The sequence below is a fragment of the Salvelinus fontinalis genome, chromosome 13 (genome assembly GCF_029448725.1).
Source record: "Salvelinus fontinalis isolate EN_2023a chromosome 13, ASM2944872v1, whole genome shotgun sequence".
Taxonomy (NCBI): Eukaryota; Metazoa; Chordata; class Actinopteri; order Salmoniformes; family Salmonidae; genus Salvelinus; species Salvelinus fontinalis.
Window position 1 is genome coordinate 2,653,953 of NC_074677.1, and position 22,482 is coordinate 2,676,434.

The window sequence follows — 22,482 nt, forward strand, 5'->3', positions numbered from 1 at the left end:
ACCCCGTGTATATTTGATTTATTTGACCCCGTGTATATTTGACCCTGTGTATATTTTATTTATTTGACCCAGTGTATATTTTATTTATTTGACCCCGTATATATTTGACCCCGTATATATTTGACCCCGTATATATTTGACCCCGTGTACATTTGACCCCGTGTATATTTGACCCCGTGTATATTTGACCCCGTGTATATTTGACCCCGTGTATATTTGATTTATTTGACCCCGTGTATTTTTGATTTATTTGACCCCGTATATATTTGATTTATTTGACCCAGTGTATATTTGACCCAGTGTATATTTGACCCAGTGTATTTTTGATTTATTTGACCCAGTATATATTTGACCCCGTATATATTTGACCCAGTGTATATTTGATTTATTTGACCCAGTGTATATTTGATTTATTTGACCCAGTGTATATTTGATTTATTTGACCCCGTGTATATTTGACCCAGTGTATATTTGACCCAGTATATATTTGACCCCGTGTATATTTGACCCAGTGTATATCTGACCCAGTGTATATTTGATTTATTTGACCCCGTGTATATTTGACCCCGTGTATATTTGATTTATTTGACCCAGTATACATTTGACCCCGTGTATATTTGACCCAGTGTATATTTGATTTATTTGACCCAGTGTATATTTGACCCAGTGTATATTTGACCCAATGTATATTTTCCCCATTTGACCCAGTGTATATTTGACCCAATGTATATTTTCCCCATTTGACCCAGTGTATATTTGACCCAGTGTATATTTGACCCAGTGTATATTTGATTTATTTGACCCAGTATATATTTGACCCCGTGTATATTTGACCCAGTGTATATTTGACCCAATGTATATTTTACCCATTTGACCCAGTGTATATTTGACCCATTTGACCCAGTGTATATTTGATTTATTTGACCCAGTGTATATTTGACCCAGTGTATATTTGACCCAATGTATATTTGATTTATTTGACCAAGTATATATTTGACCAAGTATATATTTGACCCAGTATATATTTGACCCAGTGTATATTTGATTTATTTGACCCAGTGTATATTTGACCCAGTGTATATTTGATTTATTTGACCAAGTATATATTTGACCAAGTATATATTTGACCCAGTATATATTTGACCCAGTGTATATTTGATTTATTTGACCCAGTATATATTTGACCCCGTGTATATTTGACCCCGTGTATATTTGACCCCGTGTATATTTGACCCCGTGTATATTTGACCCCGTGTATATTTGACCCCGTGTATATTTGACCCCGTGTATATTTGATTTATTTGACCCAGTGAACATTTGACCCCGTGTATATTTGACTCCGTGTATATTTGATTTATTTGACCCAGTGAACATTTGACCCAGTGAACATTTGACCCCGTGTATATTTGACCCCGTGTATATTTGACCCCGTGTATATTTGATTTATTTGACCCAGTGTATATTTGACCCAGTGTATATTTGATTTATTTGACCAAGTATATATTTGACCAAGTATATATTTGACCAAGTATATATTTGACCCAGTATATATTTGACCCAGTGTATATTTGATTTATTTGACCCAGTATATATTTGACCCCGTGTGTATTTGACCCCGTGTATATTTGACCCCGTGTATATTTGACCCCGTGTATATTTGACCCCGTGTATATTTGACCCCGTGTATATTTGATTTATTTGACCCAGTGAACATTTGACCCCGTGTATATTTGACTCCGTGTATATTTGATTTATTTGACCCAGTGAACATTTGACCCAGTGAACATTTGACCCAGTGAACATTTGACCCCGTGTATATTTGACCCCGTGTATATTTGACCCCGTGTATATTTGACCCCGTGTATATTTGACCCCGTGTATATTTGACCCCGTGTATATTTGACCCCGTGTATATTTGATTTATTTGACCCAGTGTATATTTGACCCAGTGTATATTTGACCCAGTATATATTTGACCCAGTATATATTTGACCCAGTGTATATTTGATTTATTTGACCCAGTATATATTTGACCCAGTGTATATTTGATTTATTTGACCCAGTGTATATTTGACCCAGTGTATATTTGACCCAGTATATATTTGACCCAGTGTATATTTGACCCAGTGTATATTTGACCCAGTGTAAAAACAGTAGATGTTTACCTTGAGAACTGCCAGTAGAGTTCCCAGTTCCTCCTGCCCTCCAAACCTCCACTCCCCTCCACAGAGAGAGGACTGGAGACCCTTCACTGCACCCTGGACCACCTAAACACACACACACACACACACACACACACACACACACACACACACACACACACACAGAGTTTGTGGAACCATAACCCCTTCACTGCTCCCTGGTCCCTCTGCCTACACGTACCACCTCAGCTCCCTGGTCCCCCTGCCTACACGTACCACCTCAGCTCCCTGGTCCCCCTGCCTACACGTTACATACCGTACCACCTCAGCTCCCTGGTCCCTCTGCCTACACGTACATACCGTACCACCTCAGCTCCCTGGTCCCCCTGCCTACACGTACATACCGTACCACCTCAGCTCCCTGGTCCCCCTGCCTACACGTACATACCGTACCACCTCAGCTCCCTGGTCCCCCTGCCTACACGTACCACCTCAGCTCCCTGGTCCCCCTGCCTACACGTTACATACCGTACCACCTCAGCTCCCTGGTCCCTCTGCCTACACGTACCACCTCAGCTCCCTGGTCCCCCTGCCTACACGTACCACCTCAGCTCCCTGGTCCCCCTGCCTACACGTTACATACCGTACCACCTCAGCTCCCTGGTCCCTCTGCCTACACGTACATACCGTACCACCTCAGCTCCCTGGTCCCTCTGCCTACACGTACATACCGTACCACCTCAGCTCCCTGGTCCCCCTGCCTACACGTATTTACCGTACCACCTCAGCTCCCTGGTCCCCCTGCCTACACGTACATACCGTACCACCTCAGCTCCCTGGTCCCCCTGCCTACACGTTACATACCGTACCACCTCAGCTCCCTGGTCCCCCTGCCTACACGTACATACCGTACCACCTCAGCTCCCTGGTCCCCCTGCCTACACGTACATACCGTACCACCTCAGCTCCCTGGTCCCCCTGCCTACACGTTACATACCGTACCACCTCAGCTCCCTGGTCCCCCTGCCTACACGTACATACCGTACCACCTCAGCTCCCTGGTCCCCCTGCCTACACGTACATACCGTACCACCTCAGCTCCCTGGTCCCCCTGCCTACACGTATATACCGTACCACCTCAGCTCCCTGGTCCCCCTGCCTACACGTACATACCGTACCACCTCAGCTCCCTGGTCCCCCTGCCTACACGTACATACCGTACCACCTCAGCTCCCTGGTCCCCCTGCCTACACGTACATACCGTACCACCTCAGCTCCCTGGACCCCCTGCCTACACGTACATACCGTACCACCTCAGCTCCCTGGACCCCCTGCCTACACGTACATACCGTACCACCTCAGCTCCCTGGTCCCCCTGCCTACACGTATATACCGTACCACCTCAGCTCCCTGGTCCCCCTGCCTACACGTACATACCGTACCACCTCAGCTCCCTGGTCCCCCTGCCTACACGTACCACCTCAGCTCCCTGGTCCCCCTGCCTACACGTTACATACCGTACCACCTCAGCTCCCTGGTCCCCCTGCCTACACGTACATACCGTACCACCTCAGCTCCCTGGTCCCCCTGCCTACACGTACATACCGTACCACCTCAGCTCCCTGGTCCCTCTGCCTACACGTACATACCGTACCACCTCAGCTCCCTGGTCCCCCTGCCTACACGTACATACCGTACCACCTCAGCTCCCTGGTCCCCCTGCCTACACGTACATACCGTACCACCTCAGCTCCCTGGTCCCCCTGCCTACACGTACATACCGTACCACCTCAGCTCCCTGGTCCCCCTGCCTACACGTACATACCGTACCACCTCAGCTCCCTGGTCCCCCTGCCTACACGTACATACCGTACCACCTCAGCTCCCTGGTCCCCCTGCCTACACGTTACATACCGTACCACCTCAGCTCCCTGGTCCCCCTGCCTACACGTACATACCGTACCACCTCAGCTCCCTGGTCCCCCTGCCTACACGTACATACCGTACCACCTCAGCTCCCTGGTCCCCCTGCCTACACGTACATACCGTACCACCTCAGCTCCCTGGTCCCCCTGCCTACACGTACATACCGTACCACCTCAGCTCCCTGGTCCCCCTGCCTACACGTACATACCGTACCACCTCAGCTCCCTGGTCCCCCTGCCTTCACGTACATACCGTACCACCTCAGCTCCCTGGTCCCCCTGCCTACACGTTACATACCGTACCACCTCAGCTCCCTGGTCCCCCTGCCTACACGTACACACCGTACCACCTCAGCTCCCTGGTCCCCCTGCCTACACGTACCACCTCAGCTCCCTGGTCCCCCTGCCTACACGTACATACCGTACCACCTCAGCTCCCTGGTCCCCCTGCCTACACGTACATACCGTACCACCTCAGCTCCCTGGTCCCCCTGCCTACACGTACATACCGTACCACCTCAGCTCCCTGGTCCCCCTGCCTACACGTACATACCGTACCACCTCAGCTCCCTGGTCCCCCTGCCTACACGTACATACCGTACCACCTCAGCTCCCTGGTCCCCCTGCCTACACGTACATACCGTACCACCTCAGCTCCCTGGTCCCCCTGCCTACACGTACATACCGTACCACCTCAGCTCCCTGGTCCCCCTGCCTACACGTACATACCGTACAACCTCAGCTCCCTGGTCCCCCTGCCTACACGTACATACCGTACCACCTCAGCTCCCTGGTCCCCCTGCCTACACGTACATACCGTACCACCTCAGCTCCCTGGTCCCCCTGCCTACACGTTACATACCGTACCACCTCAGCTCCCTGGTCCCCCTGCCTACACGTACATACCGTACCACCTCAGCTCCCTGGTCCCTCTGCCTACACGTACATACCGTACCACCTCAGCTCCCTGGTCCCCCTGCCTACACGTACATACCGTACCACCTCAGCTCCCTGGTCCCCCTGCCTACACGTACATACCGTACCACCTCAGCTCCCTGGTCCCCCTGCCTACACGTACATACCGTACCACCTCAGCTCCCTGGTCCCCCTGCCTACACGTACATACCGTACCACCTCAGCTCCCTGGTCCCCCTGCCTACACGTTACATACCGTACCACCTCAGCTCCCTGGTCCCCCTGCCTACACGTACACACCGTACCACCTCAGCTCCCTGGTCCCCCTGCCTACACGTACCACCTCAGCTCCCTGGTCCCCCTGCCTACACGTACATACCGTACCACCTCAGCTCCCTGGTCCCCCTGCCTACACGTACATACCGTACCACCTCAGCTCCCTGGTCCCCCTGCCTACACGTACATACCGTACCACCTCAGCTCCCTGGTCCCCCTGCCTACACGTACATACCGTACCACCTCAGCTCCCTGGTCCCTCTGCCTACACGTACATACCGTACCACCTCAGCTCCCTGGTCCCCCTGCCTACACGTACATACCGTACCACCTCAGCTCCCTGGTCCCCCTGCCTACACGTACATACCGTACCACCTCAGCTCCCTGGTCCCCCTGCCTACACGTACATACCGTACCATCTCAGCTCCCTGGTCCCCCTGCCTACACGTACATACCGTACCACCTCAGCTCCCTGGTCCCCCTGCCTACACGTACCACCTCAGCTCCCTGGTCCCCCTGCCTACACGTACCACCTCAGCTCCCTGGTCCCCCTGCCTACACGTACATACCGTACCCCCTCAGCTCCCTGGTACCCCTGCCTACACGTATATACCGTACCACCTCAGCTCCCTGGTCCCCCTGCCTACACGTACATACCGTACCCCCTCAGCTCCCTGGTCCCCCTGCCTACACGTACATACCGTACCACCTCAGCTCCCTGGTCCCCCTGCCTACACGTACCACCTCAGCTCCCTGGTCCCCCTGCCTACACGTACATACCGTACCACCTCAGCTCCCTGGTCCCCCTGCCTACACGTACCACCTCAGCTCCCTGGTCCCCCTGCCTACACGTACATACCGTACCACCTCAGCTCCCTGGTCCCTCTGCCTACACGTACATACCGTACCACCTCAGCTCCGTGGTCCCTCTGCCTACACGTATATACCGTACCACCTCAGCTCCCTGGTCCCCCTGCCTACACGTACATACCGTACCACCTCAGCTCCCTGGTCCCCCTGCCTACACGTACATACCGTACCACCTCAGCTCCCTGGTCCCCCTGCCTACACGTATATACCGTACCACCTCAGCTCCCTGGTCCCCCTGCCTACACGTACATACCGTACCACCTCAGCTCCCTGGTCCCCCTGCCTACACGTACATACCGTACCACCTCAGCTCCCTGGTCCCCCTGCCTACACGTACATACCGTACCACCTCAGCTCCCTGGACCCCCTGCCTACACGTACATACCGTACCACCTCAGCTCCCTGGACCCCCTGCCTACACGTACATACCGTACCACCTCAGCTCCCTGGTCCCCCTGCCTACACGTATATACCGTACCACCTCAGCTCCCTGGTCCCCCTGCCTACACGTACATACCGTACCACCTCAGCTCCCTGGTCCCCCTGCCTACACGTACCACCTCAGCTCCCTGGTCCCCCTGCCTACACGTTACATACCGTACCACCTCAGCTCCCTGGTCCCCCTGCCTACACGTACATACCGTACCACCTCAGCTCCCTGGTCCCCCTGCCTACACGTACATACCGTACCACCTCAGCTCCCTGGTCCCCCTGCCTACACGTACATACCGTACCACCTCAGCTCCCTGGTCCCCCTGCCTACACGTACATACCGTACCACCTCAGCTCCCTGGTCCCTCTGCCTACACGTACATACCGTACCACCTCAGCTCCCTGGTCCCCCTGCCTACACGTACATACCGTACCACCTCAGCTCCCTGGTCCCCCTGCCTACACGTACATACCGTACCACCTCAGCTCCCTGGTCCCCCTGCCTACACGTACATACCGTACCACCTCAGCTCCCTGGTCCCCCTGCCTACACGTTACATACCGTACCACCTCAGCTCCCTGGTCCCCCTGCCTACACGTACATACCGTACCACCTCAGCTCCCTGGTCCCTCTGCCTACACGTACATACCGTACCACCTCAGCTCCCTGGTCCCCCTGCCTACACGTACATACCGTACCACCTCAGCTCCCTGGTCCCCCTGCCTACACGTACATACCGTACCACCTCAGCTCCCTGGTCCCCCTGCCTACACGTACATACCGTACCACCTCAGCTCCCTGGTCCCCCTGCCTACACGTACATACCGTACCACCTCAGCTCCCTGGTCCCCCTGCCTACACGTTACATACCGTACCACCTCAGCTCCCTGGTCCCCCTGCCTACACGTACACACCGTACCACCTCAGCTCCCTGGTCCCCCTGCCTACACGTACCACCTCAGCTCCCTGGTCCCCCTGCCTACACGTACATACCGTACCACCTCAGCTCCCTGGTCCCCCTGCCTACACGTACATACCGTACCACCTCAGCTCCCTGGTCCCCCTGCCTACACGTACATACCGTACCACCTCAGCTCCCTGGTCCCCCTGCCTACACGTACATACCGTACCACCTCAGCTCCCTGGTCCCCCTGCCTACACGTACATACCGTACCACCTCAGCTCCCTGGTCCCCCTGCCTACACGTACATACCGTACCACCTCAGCTCCCTGGTCCCCCTGCCTACACGTACATACCGTACCACCTCAGCTCCCTGGTCCCCCTGCCTACACGTACATACCGTACCACCTCAGCTCCCTGGTCCCCCTGCCTACACGTACATACCGTACCACCTCAGCTCCCTGGTCCCCCTGCCTACACGTACATACCGTACCACCTCAGCTCCCTGGTCCCCCTGCCTACACGTACATACCGTACCACCTCAGCTCCCTGGTCCCCCTGCCTACACGTACATACCGTACCACCTCAGCTCCCTGGTCCCCCTGCCTACACGTACATACCGTACCACCTCAGCTCCCTGGTCCCCCTGCCTACACGTACATACCGTACCACCTCAGCTCCCTGGTCCCCCTGCCTACACGTACATACCGTACCACCTCAGCTCCCTGGTCCCCCTGCCTACACGTACATACCGTACCACCTCAGCTCCCTGGTCCCCCTGCCTACACGTACATACCGTACCACCTCAGCTCCCTGGTCCCCCTGCCTACACGTACATACCGTACCACCTCAGCTCCCTGGTCCCCCTGCCTACACGTACATACCGTACCACCTCAGCTCCCTGGTCCCCCTGCCTACACGTACATACCGTACCACCTCAGCTCCCTGGTCCCCCTGCCTACACGTACATACCGTACCACCTCAGCTCCCTGGTCCCCCTGCCTACACGTACATACCGTACCACCTCAGCTCCCTGGTCCCCCTGCCTACACGTACATACCGTACCACCTCAGCTCCCTGGTCCCCCTGCCTACACGTACATACCGTACCACCTCAGCTCCCTGGTCCCCCTGCCTACACGTACATACCGTACCACCTCAGCTCCCTGGTCCCCCTGCCTACACGTACATACCGTACCACCTCAGCTCCCTGGTCCCCCTGCCTACACGTACATACCGTACCACCTCAGCTCCCTGGTCCCCCTGCCTACACGTACATACCGTACCACCTCAGCTCCCTGGTCCCCCTGCCTACACGTACATACCGTACCACCTCAGCTCCCTGGTCCCCCTGCCTACACGTACATACCGTACCACCTCAGCTCCCTGGTCCCCCTGCCTACACGTACATACCGTACCACCTCAGCTCCCTGGTCCCCCTGCCTACACGTACATACCGTACCACCTCAGCTCCCTGGTCCCCCTGCCTACACGTACATACCGTACCACCTCAGCTCCCTGGTCCCCCTGCCTACACGTACATACCGTACCACCTCAGCTCCCTGGTCCCCCTGCCTACACGTACATACCGTACCACCTCAGCTCCCTGGTCCCCCTGCCTACACGTACATACCGTACCACCTCAGCTCCCTGGTCCCCCTGCCTACACGTACATACCGTACCACCTCAGCTCCCTGGTCCCCCTGCCTACACGTACATACCGTACCACCTCAGCTCCCTGGTCCCCCTGCCTACACGTACATACCGTACCACCTCAGCTCCCTGGTCCCCCTGCCTACACGTACATACCGTACCACCTCAGCTCCCTGGTCCCCCTGCCTACACGTACATACCGTACCACCTCAGCTCCCTGGTCCCCCTGCCTACACGTACATACCGTACCACCTCAGCTCCCTGGTCCCCCTGCCTACACGTACATACCGTACCACCTCAGCTCCCTGGTCCCCCTGCCTACACGTACATACCGTACCACCTCAGCTCCCTGGTCCCCCTGCCTACACGTACATACCGTACCACCTCAGCTCCCTGGTCCCCCTGCCTACACGTACATACCGTACCACCTCAGCTCCCTGGTCCCCCTGCCTACACGTACATACCGTACCACCTCAGCTCCCTGGTCCCCCTGCCTACACGTACATACCGTACCACCTCAGCTCCCTGGTCCCCCTGCCTACACGTACATACCGTACCACCTCAGCTCCCTGGTCCCCCTGCCTACACGTACATACCGTACCACCTCAGCTCCCTGGTCCCCCTGCCTACACGTACATACCGTACCACCTCAGCTCCCTGGTCCCCCTGCCTACACGTACCACCTCAGCTCCCTGGTCCCCCTGCCTACACGTACCACCTCAGCTCCCTGGTCCCCCTGCCTACACGTACATACCGTACCCCCTCAGCTCCCTGGTACCCCTGCCTACACGTACATACCGTACCACCTCAGCTCCCTGGTCCCCCTGCCTACACGTACATACCGTACCACCTCAGCTCCCTGGTCCCCCTGCCTACACGTACATACCGTACCACCTCAGCTCCCTGGTCCCCCTGCCTACACGACAACCGTACCACCTCAGCTCCCTGGTCCCCCTGCCTACACGTACATACCGTACCACCTCAGCTCCCTGGTCCCCCTGCCTACACGTACATACCGTACCACCTCAGCTCCCTGGTCCCCCTGCCTACACGTACATACCGTACCACCTCAGCTCCCTGGTCCCCCTGCCTACACGTACATACCGTACCACCTCAGCTCCCTGGTCCCCCTGCCTACACGTACATACCGTACCACCTCAGCTCCCTGGTCCCCCTGCCTACACGTACATACCGTACCACCTCAGCTCCCTGGTCCCCCTGCCTACACGTACATACCGTACCACCTCAGCTCCCTGGTCCCCCTGCCTACACGTACATACCGTACCACCTCAGCTCCCTGGTCCCCCTGCCTACACGTTACATACCGTACCACCTCAGCTCCCTGGTCCCCCTGCCTACACGTACACACCGTACCACCTCAGCTCCCTGGTCCCCCTGCCTACACGTACCACCTCAGCTCCCTGGTCCCCCTGCCTACACGTACATACCGTACCACCTCAGCTCCCTGGTCCCCCTGCCTACACGTACATACCGTACCACCTCAGCTCCCTGGTCCCCCTGCCTACACGTACATACCGTACCACCTCAGCTCCCTGGCCCCCCTGCCTACACGTACATACCGTACCACCTCAGCTCCCTGGTCCCCCTGCCTACACGTACATACCGTACCACCTCAGCTCCCTGGTCCCCCTGCCTACACGTACATACCGTACCACCTCAGCTCCCTGGTCCCCCTGCCTACACGTACATACCGTACCACCTCAGCTCCCTGGTCCCCCTGCCTACACGTACATACCGTACCACCTCAGCTCCCTGGTCCCCCTGCCTACACGTACATACCGTACCACCTCAGCTCCCTGGTCCCCCTGCCTACACGTACATACCGTACCACCTCAGCTCCCTGGTCCCCCTGCCTACACGTACATACCGTACCACCTCAGCTCCCTGGTCCCCCTGCCTACACGTACATACCGTACCACCTCAGCTCCCTGGTCCCCCTGCCTACACGTACATACCGTACCACCTCAGCTCCCTGGTCCCCCTGCCTACACGTACATACCGTACCACCTCAGCTCCCTGGTCCCCCTGCCTACACGTACATACCGTACCACCTCAGCTCCCTGGTCCCCCTGCCTACACGTACATACCGTACCACCTCAGCTCCCTGGTCCCCCTGCCTACACGTACATACCGTACCACCTCAGCTCCCTGGTCCCCCTGCCTACACGTACATACCGTACCACCTCAGCTCCCTGGTCCCCCTGCCTACACGTACATACCGTACCACCTCAGCTCCCTGGTCCCCCTGCCTACACGTACATACCGTACCACCTCAGCTCCCTGGTCCCCCTGCCTACACGTACATACCGTACCACCTCAGCTCCCTGGTCCCCCTGCCTACACGTACATACCGTACCACCTCAGCTCCCTGGTCCCCCTGCCTACACGTACATACCGTACCACCTCAGCTCCCTGGTCCCCCTGCCTACACGTACATACCGTACCACCTCAGCTCCCTGGTCCCCCTGCCTACACGTACATACCGTACCACCTCAGCTCCCTGGTCCCCCTGCCTACACGTTACATACCGTACCACCTCAGCTCCCTGGTCCCCCTGCCTACACGTACATACCGTACCACCTCAGCTCCCTGGTCCCCCTGCCTACACGTACATACCGTACCACCTCAGCTCCCTGGTCCCCCTGCCTACACGTACATACCGTACCACCTCAGCTCCCTGGTCCCCCTGCCTACACGTACATACCGTACCACCTCAGCTCCACACACATAAAGCATATACTGTGCATTCGGAAAGTATTCAACCCTTTGACATTGTCCACATTTTGTTCCGTTACAGCCTTACTCTAAAATGGATTAAATTGAAAATACATCCTAAACACAATACCACATAATAACAAAGCAAAAACAAGTTTAGCAAAAACGTCTAATATATATAATTTTTTAAATAAAATGTACATAAGTAGGAAGGCCCTAAAAATGGTAAAAGACACCAGTCACCCTAGTCATGGACCGTTCTCTCTGCTACCGCACGGCAAGCGGTACCGGAGCGCCAAGCCTAGGTCCAAGAGGCTTCTAAACAGCTTCTACCCCCCAAGCCGTAAGACTCCAGACTATTTGCATTGCCTGCCACCCCCCCGCCACCCCCCTCATCATGGCAGGAAATACTGTTAGCGCCGGGTTGGTCGGGAATACCATGTAACTCTCCGTATAGGGATAGGGTCTGGGTTAGGGGGGGTTAGGGTCTGGGTTAGGGGGGGTTAGGGTCTGGGTTAGGGGGGGTTAGGGTCTGGGTTAGGGGGGGTTAGGGTCTGGGTTAGGGGGTATAGGGTTAGGGTCTGGGTTAGGGGGTATAGGGTCTGGGTTAGGGGGGATAGGGTCTGGGTTAGGGGGGATAGGGTCTGGGATAGGGGGGATAGGGTCTGGGTTAGGGGGGATAGGGTCTGGGTTAGGGGGGATAGGGTCTGGGTTAGGGGGGATAGGGTCTGGGTTAGGGGGGATAGGGTTAGGGTCTGGGTTAGGGTCTGGGTTAGGGGGGGATAGGGTCTGGGATAGGGGGTATAGGGTTAGGGTCTGGGTTAGGGGGGATAGGGTCTGGGTCTGGGTTAGGGTCTGGGTTAGGGGGGGATAGGGTCTGGGTTAGGGGGGGATAGGGTCTGGGATAGGGGGGATAGGGTCTGGGTTAGGGGGGGATAGGGTCTGGGTTAGGGGGGATAGGGTCTGGGTTAGGGGGTATAGGGTTAGGGTCTGGGTTAGGGGGGATAGGGTCTGGGTTAGGGGGGGATAGGGTCTGGGTTAGGGGGGTTAGGGTCTGGGATAGGGGGGATAGGGTCTGGGTCTGGGTTAGGGGAGTTAGGGTCTGGGTTAGGGGGGGTTAGGGTCTGGGATAGGGGGGGTTAGGGTCTGGGATAGGGGGGGTTAGGGTCTGGATTAGGGGGGGTTAGGGTCTGGATTAGGGGGGGTTAGGGTCTGGATTAGGGGGGGTTAGGGTCTGGATTAGGGGGGGTTAGGGTCTGGGTTAGGGGAGTTAGGGTCTGGGTTAGGGGAGTTAGGGTCTGGGTTAGGGGAGTTAGGGTCTGGGTTAGGGGAGTTAGGGTCTGGGTTAGGGGAGTTAGGGTCTGGGTTAGGGGAGTTAGGGTCTGGGTTAGGGGAGTTAGGGTCTGGGTTAGGGGAGTTAGGGTCTGGGTTAGGGGAGTTAGGGTCTGGGATAGGGGAGTTAGGGTCTGGGATAGGGGAGTTAGGGTCTGGGTTAGGGGGGGTTAGGGTCTGGGCTAGGGGGGGTTAGGGTCTGGGCTAGGGGGGGTTAGGGTCTGGGTTAGGGGGGATAGGGTTAGGGGGGATAGGGTTAGGGGGGATAGGGTTAGGGGGGATAGGGTTAGGGGGGATAGGGTTAGGGGAGTTAGGGTCTGGGTTAGGGGGGATAGGGTCTGGGTTAGGGGGGATAGGGTCTGGGTTAGGGGGGATAGGGTCTGGGTTAGGGGGGGATAGGGTCTGGGATAGGGTTAGGGTCTGGGTTAGGGGGGATAGGGTTAGGGAAGATAGGGTTAGGGTCTGGGTTAGGGTCTGGGTTAGGGGGGGATAGGGTTAGGGTCTGGGTTAGGGGGGATAGGGTTAGGGTTAGGGGGGTTAGGGTCTGGGTTAGGGTCTGGGATAGGGGGGGATAGGGTTAGGGGGGATAGGGTCTGGGTTAGGGGGGGTAGGGTTAGGGGAGATAGGGTCTGGGTTAGGGGGGATAGGGTTAGGGGGGATAGGGTCTGGGTTAGGGGGGGATAGGGTTAGGGGGAGATAGGGTTAGGGGGGATAGGGTTAGGGGGGATAGGGTCTGGGTTAGAGGGGATAGGGTCTGGGTTAGGGGGGGATAGGGTCTGGGTTAGGGGGGGATAGGGTTAGGGTCTGGGTTAGGGGAGTTAGGGTCTGGGGGGTCTGGGTTAGGGGGGATAGGGGGGATAGGGTCTGGGTTAGAGGGGATAGGGTCTGGGGGGTCTGGGTTAGGGTCTGGGTTAGGGGGGATAGGGTTAGGGTTAGGGGGGATAGGGTCTGGGTTAGAGGGGATAGGGTCTGGGTCTGGGTTAGGGGGGGATAGGGTCTGGGTTAGGGGGGATAGGGTTAGGGGGGTTAGGGTCTGGGTTAGAGGGGATAGGATCTGGGTTAGGGGGGATAGGGTTAGGGTCTGGGTTAGGGGGGGTTAGGGTCTGGGTTAGGGGGGTTAGGGTCTGGGTTAGGGGGGATAGGGTCTGGGTTAGGGGGGATAGGGTCTGGGTTAGGGTCTGGGTTAGGGGGGGGATAGGGTCTGGGTTAGGGGGGATAGGGTCTGGGTTAGGGTCTGGGTTAGGGGGGGGATAGGGTCTGGGTTAGGGGGGGGGGATAGGGTCTGGGTTAGGGGGGATAGGGTCTGGGGGGTCTGGGTTAGGGGGGATAGGGGGGATAGGGTCTGGGTTAGAGGGGATAGGGTCTGGGGGGATAGGGTCTGGGGGGATAGGGTCTGGGTTAGGGGGGATAGGGTTAGGGGGGTTAGGGTCTGGGTTAGAGGGGATAAGGTCTGGGTTAGGGGGTTAGGGTCTGGGTTAGGGGGGGTTAGGGTCTGGGTTAGGGGGATAGGGTCTGGGTTAGGGGGTTAGGGTCAGGGTTAGGGGGTTAGGGTCTGGGTTAGGGGGTTAGGGTCTGGGTTAGGGGGTTAGGGTCTGGGTTAGGGGGTTAGGGTCTGGGTTAGGGGGGATAGGGTCTGGGTTAGGGGGGATAGGGTCTGGGTTAGGGGGGATAGGGTCTGGGTTAGGGGGGATAGGGTCTGGGTTAGGGGGGATAGGGTCTGGGTTAGGGGGGTTAGGGTCTGGGTTAGGGGGGATAGGGTCTGGGTTAGGGTCTGGGTTAGGGTCTGGGTTAGGGTCTGGGTTAGGGTCTGGGTTAGGGTCTGGGTTAGGGGGGATAGGGTCTGGGTTAGAGGGGATAGGGTCTGGGGGGATAGGGTCTGGGTTAGGGGGGATAGGGTCTGGGGGGGTCTGGGTTAGGGGGGATAGGGTCTGGGTTAGGGGGGTTAGGGTTAGGGTCTGGGTTAGGGGGGGGATAGGGTCTGGGTTAGGGGGGGGATAGGGTCTGGGTTAGGGGGGGGATAGGGTCTGGGTTAGAGGGGATAGGGTCTGGGGGGTTCTGGGTTAGGGGGGATAGGGTCTGGGTTAGGGGGATAGGGTCTGGGTTAGGGGGTTAGGGTCTGGGTTAGGGGGGATAGGGTCTGGGTTAGGGTCTGGGTTAGGGGGGATAGGGTCTGGCTTATCGGGGATAGGGTCTGGGTTAGGGGGGATAGGGTCTGGGTTAGGGTCTGTGTTAGGGGGGGTTAGGGTCTGGGTTATCGGGGATAGGGTCTGGGTTAGGGGGGTTAGGGTCTGGGTTAGGGGGGTTAGGGTCTGGGTTAGGGGGGATAGGGTTAGGGGGGTCTGGGTTAGGGGGGATAGGGTTAGGGGGGTCTGGGTTTGGGTTAGGGGGGGATAGGGTCTGGGTTAGGGTGGATAGGGTCTGGGGTGTCTGGGTTAGGGGGGATAGGGGGGATAGGGTCTGGGTTAGGGGGGATAGGGTCTGGGTTAGGGGGATAGGGTCTGGGTTAGGGGGGATAGGGTCTGGGTTAGAGGGGATAGGGGGGATAGGGTCTGGGTTAGGGGGATAGGGTCTGGGTTAGGGGGGATAGGGTCTGGGTTAGGGGGATAGGGGGGATAGGGTCTGGGTTAGAGGGGATAGGGTCTGGGGGGATAGGGTTAGGGGGGATAGGGGGGATAGGGTCTGGGTTAGGGGGATAGGGTCTGGGTTAGGGGGGATAGGGGGGATAGGGTCTGGGTTAGGGGGGGGATAGGGTCTGGGTTAGGGGGGTCTGGGTTAGGGGGATAGGGGGGATAGGGTCTGGGTTAGAGGGGATAGGGTCTGGGAGAATAGGGTCTGGGGGGATAGGGTTAGGGTTAGGGGGGATAGGGTCTGGGTTAGGGGGATAAGGGTCTGGGGGGATAGGGTTAGGGGGGATAGGGTTAGGGGGATAGGGTCTGGGTTAAGGTCCCCGCTACTAAACCCTAGGGTCTGGGTTAGGGGTTAGGGTCTGGGTTAGTGTGGTGTCTGTGTGTACCGTGCAGTAGAGCAGTTCTTCAGCGTCCGGGGGTCTGGGTGACTGGAGCGTCTGCAGGAAGACTCTGAAACACACACTCCTGTACGGGTCTTCAAGGGGCGCCTGGCCTGGGACACTACACACATTACACAGTCAACACAGTGTACAACGCCAGCAAACAGATAGATGTGTGTGACATGGTCTGGTGGGGTGCGGTATGGTGGGGTGTGACATGGTATGGTGTGGTGTGGTATGGTGTGTGTGAGTCCTACCCCAGACAGAGGTTAGTATAGTATAGTATGGGTCCTACCCCAGACAGAGGTTAGTATAGTATAGTATGAGTCCTACCCCAGACAGAGGTTAGTATAGTATAGTATAGTATAGTATGAGTCCTACCCCAGACAGAGGTTAGTATAGTATGAGTCCTACCCCAGACAGAGGTTAGTATAGTATAGTATAGTAATGGTCCTACCACAGACAGAGGTTAGTATAGTATAGTATGGGTCCTACCCCAGACAGAGGTTAGTATAGTATAGTATAGTATGGGTCCTACCCCAGACAGAGGTTAGTATAGTATGAGTCCTACCCCAGACAGAGGTTAGTATAGTATAGCATAGTATGGGTCCTACCCCAGACAGAGGTTAGTATAGTATAGTATGATGTGGTGTGTGTGAGTGAGTCCTACCCCAGACAGAGGGTAGTATAGTATGGTATAGTATGGTATGAGTCCTACCCCAGACAGAGGTTAGTATAGTATAGTATGATGTGGTGTGTGTGAGTCCTACCCCAGACAGAGGGTAGTATAGTATAGTATAGTATGAGTCCTACCTCAGACAGAGGTTAGTATAGTATAGTATAGTATGGGTCCTACCCCAGACAGAGGTTAGTATAGTATAGCATAGTATGAGTCCTACCCCAGACAGAGGTTAGTATAGTATAGTATGAGTCCTACCCCAGACAGAGGTTAGTATAGTATAGTATAGTATGAGTCCTACCCCAGACAGAGGTTAGTATAGTATAGTATAGTATGAGTCCTACCTCAGACAGAGGTTAGTATAGTATAGCATAGTATGGGTCCTACCCCAGACAGAGGTTAGTATAGTATAGTATGAGTCCTACCCCAGACAGAGGTTAGTATAGTATAGTATAGTATGATGTGGTGTGTGTGAGTGAGTCCTACCCCAGACAGAGGTTAGTATAGTATAGTATAGTATGAGTCCTACCCCAGACAGAGGTTAGTATAGTATAGTATAGTATGAGTCCTACCCCAGACAGAGGTTAGTATAGTATAGTATAGTATGAGTCCTACCTCAGACAGAGGTTAGTATAGTATAGTATAGTATGAGTCCTACCCCAGACAGAGGTTAGTATAGTATAGTATAGTATGAGTCCTACCCCAGACAGAGGTTAGTATAGTATAGTATAGTATGATGTGGTGTGTGTGAGTGAGTCCTACCCCAGACAGAGGTTAGTATAGTATAGTATAGTATGAGTCCTACCCCAGACAGAGGTTAGTATAGTATAGTATAGTATGAGTCCTACCCCAGACAGAGGTTAGTATAGTATAGTATAGTATGAGTCCTACCTCAGACAGAGGTTAGTATAGTATAGTATAGTATGAGTCCTACCCCAGACAGAGGTTAGTATAGTATAGTATAGTATGAGTCCTACCCCAGACAGAGGTTAGTATAGTATAGTATGAGTCCTACCTCAGACAGAGGTTAGTATAGTATAGTATAGTATGGGTCCTACCCCAGACAGAGGTTAGTATAGTATAGTATGGGTCCTACCCCAGACAGAGGTTAGTATAGTATAGTATGAGTCCTACCCCAGACAGAGGTTAGTATAGTATAGTATAGTATAGTATGAGTCCTACCCCAGACAGAGGTTAGTATAGTATGAGTCCTACCCCAGACAGAGGTTAGTATAGTATAGTATAGTAATGGTCCTACCACAGACAGAGGTTAGTATAGTATAGTATGGGTCCTACCCCAGACAGAGGTTAGTATAGTATAGTATAGTATGGGTCCTACCCCAGACAGAGGTTAGTATAGTATAGTATGAGTCCTACCCCAGACAGAGGTTAGTATAGTATAGCATAGTATGGGTCCTACCCCAGACAGAGGTTAGTATAGTATAGTATGATGTGGTGTGTGTGAGTGAGTCCTACCCCAGACAGAGGGTAGTATAGTATGGTATAGTATGGTATGAGTCCTACCCCAGACAGAGGTTAGTATAGTATAGTATAGTATGATGTGGTGTGTGTGAGTCCTACCCCAGACAGAGGGTAGTATAGTATAGTATAGTATGAGTCCTACCTCAGACAGAGGTTAGTATAGTATAGTATAGTATGGGTCCTACCCCAGACAGAGGTTAGTATAGTATAGCATAGTATGAGTCCTACCCCAGACAGAGGTTAGTATAGTATAGTATGAGTCCTACCCCAGACAGAGGTTAGTATAGTATAGTATAGTATGAGTCCTACCCCAGACAGAGGTTAGTATAGTATAGTATAGTATGAGTCCTACCTCAGACAGAGGTTAGTATAGTATAGCATAGTATGGGTCCTACCCCAGACAGAGGTTAGTATAGTATAGTATGAGTCCTACCCCAGACAGAGGTTAGTATAGTATAGTATAGTATGATGTGGTGTGTGTGAGTGAGTCCTACCCCAGACAGAGGTTAGTATAGTATAGTATAGTATGAGTCCTACCCCAGACAGAGGTTAGTATAGTATAGTATAGTATGAGTCCTACCCCAGACAGAGGTTAGTATAGTATAGTATAGTATGAGTCCTACCTCAGACAGAGGTTAGTATAGTATAGTATAGTATGAGTCCTACCCCAGACAGAGGTTAGTATAGTATAGTATAGTATGAGTCCTACCCCAGACAGAGGTTAGTATAGTATAGTATAGTATGATGTGGTGTGTGTGAGTGAGTCCTACCCCAGACAGAGGTTAGTATAGTATAGTATAGTATGAGTCCTACCCCAGACAGAGGTTAGTATAGTATAGTATAGTATGAGTCCTACCCCAGACAGAGGTTAGTATAGTATAGTATAGTATGAGTCCTACCTCAGACAGAGGTTAGTATAGTATAGTATAGTATGAGTCCTACCCCAGACAGAGGTTAGTATAGTATAGTATAGTATGAGTCCTACCCCAGACAGAGGTTAGTATAGTATAGTATAGTATGAGTCCTACCTCAGACAGAGGTTAGTATAGTATAGTATAGTATGGGTCCTACCCCAGACAGAGGTTAGTATAGTATAGTATGGGTCCTACCCCAGACAGAGGTTAGTATAGTATAGTATGAGTCCTACCCCAGACAGAGGTTAGTATAGTATAGTATAGTATAGTATGAGTCCTACCCCAGACAGAGGTTAGTATAGTATGAGTCCTACCCCAGACAGAGGTTAGTATAGTATAGTATAGTAATGGTCCTACCACAGACAGAGGTTAGTATAGTATAGTATGGGTCCTACCCCAGACAGAGGTTAGTATAGTATAGTAGAGTATGGGTCCTACCCCAGACAGAGGTTAGTATAGTATAGTATGAGTCCTACCCCAGACAGAGGTTAGTATAGTATAGCATAGTATGGGTCCTACCCCAGACAGAGGTTAGTATAGTATAGTATGATGTGGTGTGTGTGAGTGAGTCCTACCCCAGACAGAGGGTAGTATAGTATGGTATAGTATGGTATGAGTCCTACCCCAGACAGAGGTTAGTATAGTATAGTATGATGTGGTGTGTGTGAGTCCTACCCCAGACAGAGGGTAGTATAGTATAGTATAGTATGAGTCCTACCTCAGACAGAGGTTAGTATAGTATAGTATAGTATGGGTCCTACCCCAGACAGAGGTTAGTATAGTATAGCATAGTATGAGTCCTACCCCAGACAGAGGTTAGTATAGTATAGTATGAGTCCTACCCCAGACAGAGGTTAGTATAGTATAGTATAGTATGAGTCCTACCCCAGACAGAGGTTAGTATAGTATAGTATAGTATGAGTCCTACCTCAGACAGAGGTTAGTATAGTATAGCATAGTATGGGTCCTACCCCAGACAGAGGTTAGTATAGTATAGTATGATGTGGTGTGTGTGAGTGAGTCCTACCCCAGACAGAGGGTAGTATAGTATGGTATAGTATGGTATGAGTCCTACCCCAGACAGAGGTTAGTATAGTATAGTATAGTATAGTATGGGCCCTACCCCAGACAGAGGTTAGTATAGTATAGTATAGTATGGGCCCTACCCCAGACAGAGGTTAGTATAGTATAGTATAGTATGAGTCCTACCTCAGACAGAGGTTAGTATAGTATAGTATAGTATGGGTCCTACCCCAGACAGAGGTTAGTATAGTATAGTATAGTATGGGTCCTACCCCAGACAGAGGTTAGTATAGTATAGTATGGGCCCTACCCCAGACAGAGGTTAGTATAGTATAGTATAGTATGAGTCCTACCTCAGACAGAGGTTAGTATAGTATAGTATAGTATGGGTCCTACCCCAGACAGAGGTTAGTATAGTATAGTATAGTATGGGTCCTACCCCAGACAGAGGTTAGTATAGTATAGCATAGTATGGGTCCTACCCCAGACAGAGGTTAGTATAGTATAGTATAGTATGATGTGGTGTGTGTGAGTGAGTCCTACCCCAGACAGAGGGTAGTATAGTATGGTATAGTATGGTATGAGTCCTACCCCAGACAGAGGTTAGTATAGTATAGTATAGTATAGTATGGGCCCTACCCCAGACAGAGGTTAGTATAGTATAGTATAGTATAGTATGGGCCCTACCCCAGACAGAGGTTAGTATAGTATAGTATGGGTCCTACCCCAGACAGAGGTTAGTATAGTATAGTATGGGTCCTACCCCAGACAGAGGTTAGTATAGTATAGTATAGTGTGAGTCCTACCCCAGACAGAGGTTAGTATAGTATAGTATAGTATGAGTCCTACCCCAGACAGAGGTTAGTATAGTATAGTATGGGTCCTACCCCAGACAGAGGTTAGTATAGTATAGTATGGGTCCTACCCCAGACAGAGGTTAGTATAGTATAGTATAGTATGGGTCCTACCCTTGACAGAGGTTAGTATAGTATAGTATGGGTCCTACCCCAGACAGAGGTTAGTATAGTATAGTATGGGTCCTACCCCAGACAGAGGTTAGTATAGTATAGTATAGTATGGGTCCTACCCTTGACAGAGGTTAGTATAGTATAGTATAGTATGGGTCCTACCCTTGACAGAGGTTAGTATAGTATAGTATGGGTCCTACCCCAGACAGAGGTTAGTATAGTATAGTATAGTATGGGTCCTACCCCAGACAGAGGTTAGTATAGTATAGTATAGTATAGTATGGGCCCTACCCCAGACAGAGGTTAGTATAGTATAGTATGGGTCCTACCCCAGACAGAGGTTAGTATAGTATAGTATGGGTCCTACCCCAGACAGAGGTTAGTATAGTATAGTATGGGTCCTACCCTTGACAGAGGTTAGTATAGTATAGTATAGTATGGGTCCTACCCTTGACAGAGGTTAGTATAGTATAGTATAGTATGGGTCCTACCCTTGACAGAGGTTAGTATAGTATAGTATGGGTCCTACCCCAGACAGAGGTTAGTATAGTATAGCATAGTATGAGTCCTACCCCAGACAGAGGTTAGTATAGTATAGTATAGTATGGGTCCTACCCCAGACAGAGGTTAGTATAGTATAGTATAGTATGGGTCCTACCCCAGACAGAGGTTAGTATAGTATAGTATAGTATGGGTCCTACCCCAGACAGAGGTTAGTATAGTATAGTATAGTATGGGTCCTACCCCAGACAGAGGTTAGTATAGTATAGTATAGTATGGGTCCTACCCCAGACAGAGGTTAGTATAGTATAGTATAGTATGGGTCCTACCCCAGACAGAGGTTATTCAAACAGCTGAGAGCAACACGACGCAGCTCCATGTCTGGCTGAGACGGGTCGCTATAGAGACGCAGGACTCCACCATCACCTAGCAACTCACTCAGGTGCTGCAACAGAGAGAACAAGCTCATCCCACACCCTTCACACACACACACACCTCACCCTCCCCTCCCCCCCAACCTACCTACCCGGTTGCAGCGAGGACCGTTTCCATAGATCAGAGTAGACAACGCCTGCAGCACCTCAATGTGAGTCCAGAGACTACACACAGCCAGCGCACGGACCACGTAACACACACACACATCCAGCGTCTGCTCGTCCACTATCACCTACACACACACACACACACGGTTACAGAGAGTAGAGAGGGGGTACCTGTAGCTGGTGGG

General features: G+C 53.2%; 1 protein-coding gene across 3 annotated transcripts in view; it reads right to left on the reverse strand.

The window, feature by feature from the left end:
- heatr6 (HEAT repeat containing 6) overlaps positions 1–22,482 on the reverse strand; it is an 80,061-nt gene that overhangs the window by 48,547 nt on the left and 9,032 nt on the right. For 2 of the 3 annotated variants that reach the window (XM_055941392.1, XM_055941394.1), the window contains exons 3-6: positions 22,282–22,422; positions 22,085–22,200; positions 16,195–16,309; positions 2,166–2,267 (exon numbers count right to left, since the gene is read on the reverse strand). In XM_055941392.1, coding sequence (XP_055797367.1) covers positions 2,166–2,267; positions 16,195–16,309; positions 22,085–22,200; positions 22,282–22,422 — 474 coding nt within the window. Of the gene's footprint in view, positions 1–2,165; positions 2,268–16,194; positions 16,310–22,084; positions 22,201–22,277; positions 22,423–22,482 lie in introns of all 3 variants that reach the window. The other variant, XM_055941393.1, reaches the window with a different exon arrangement.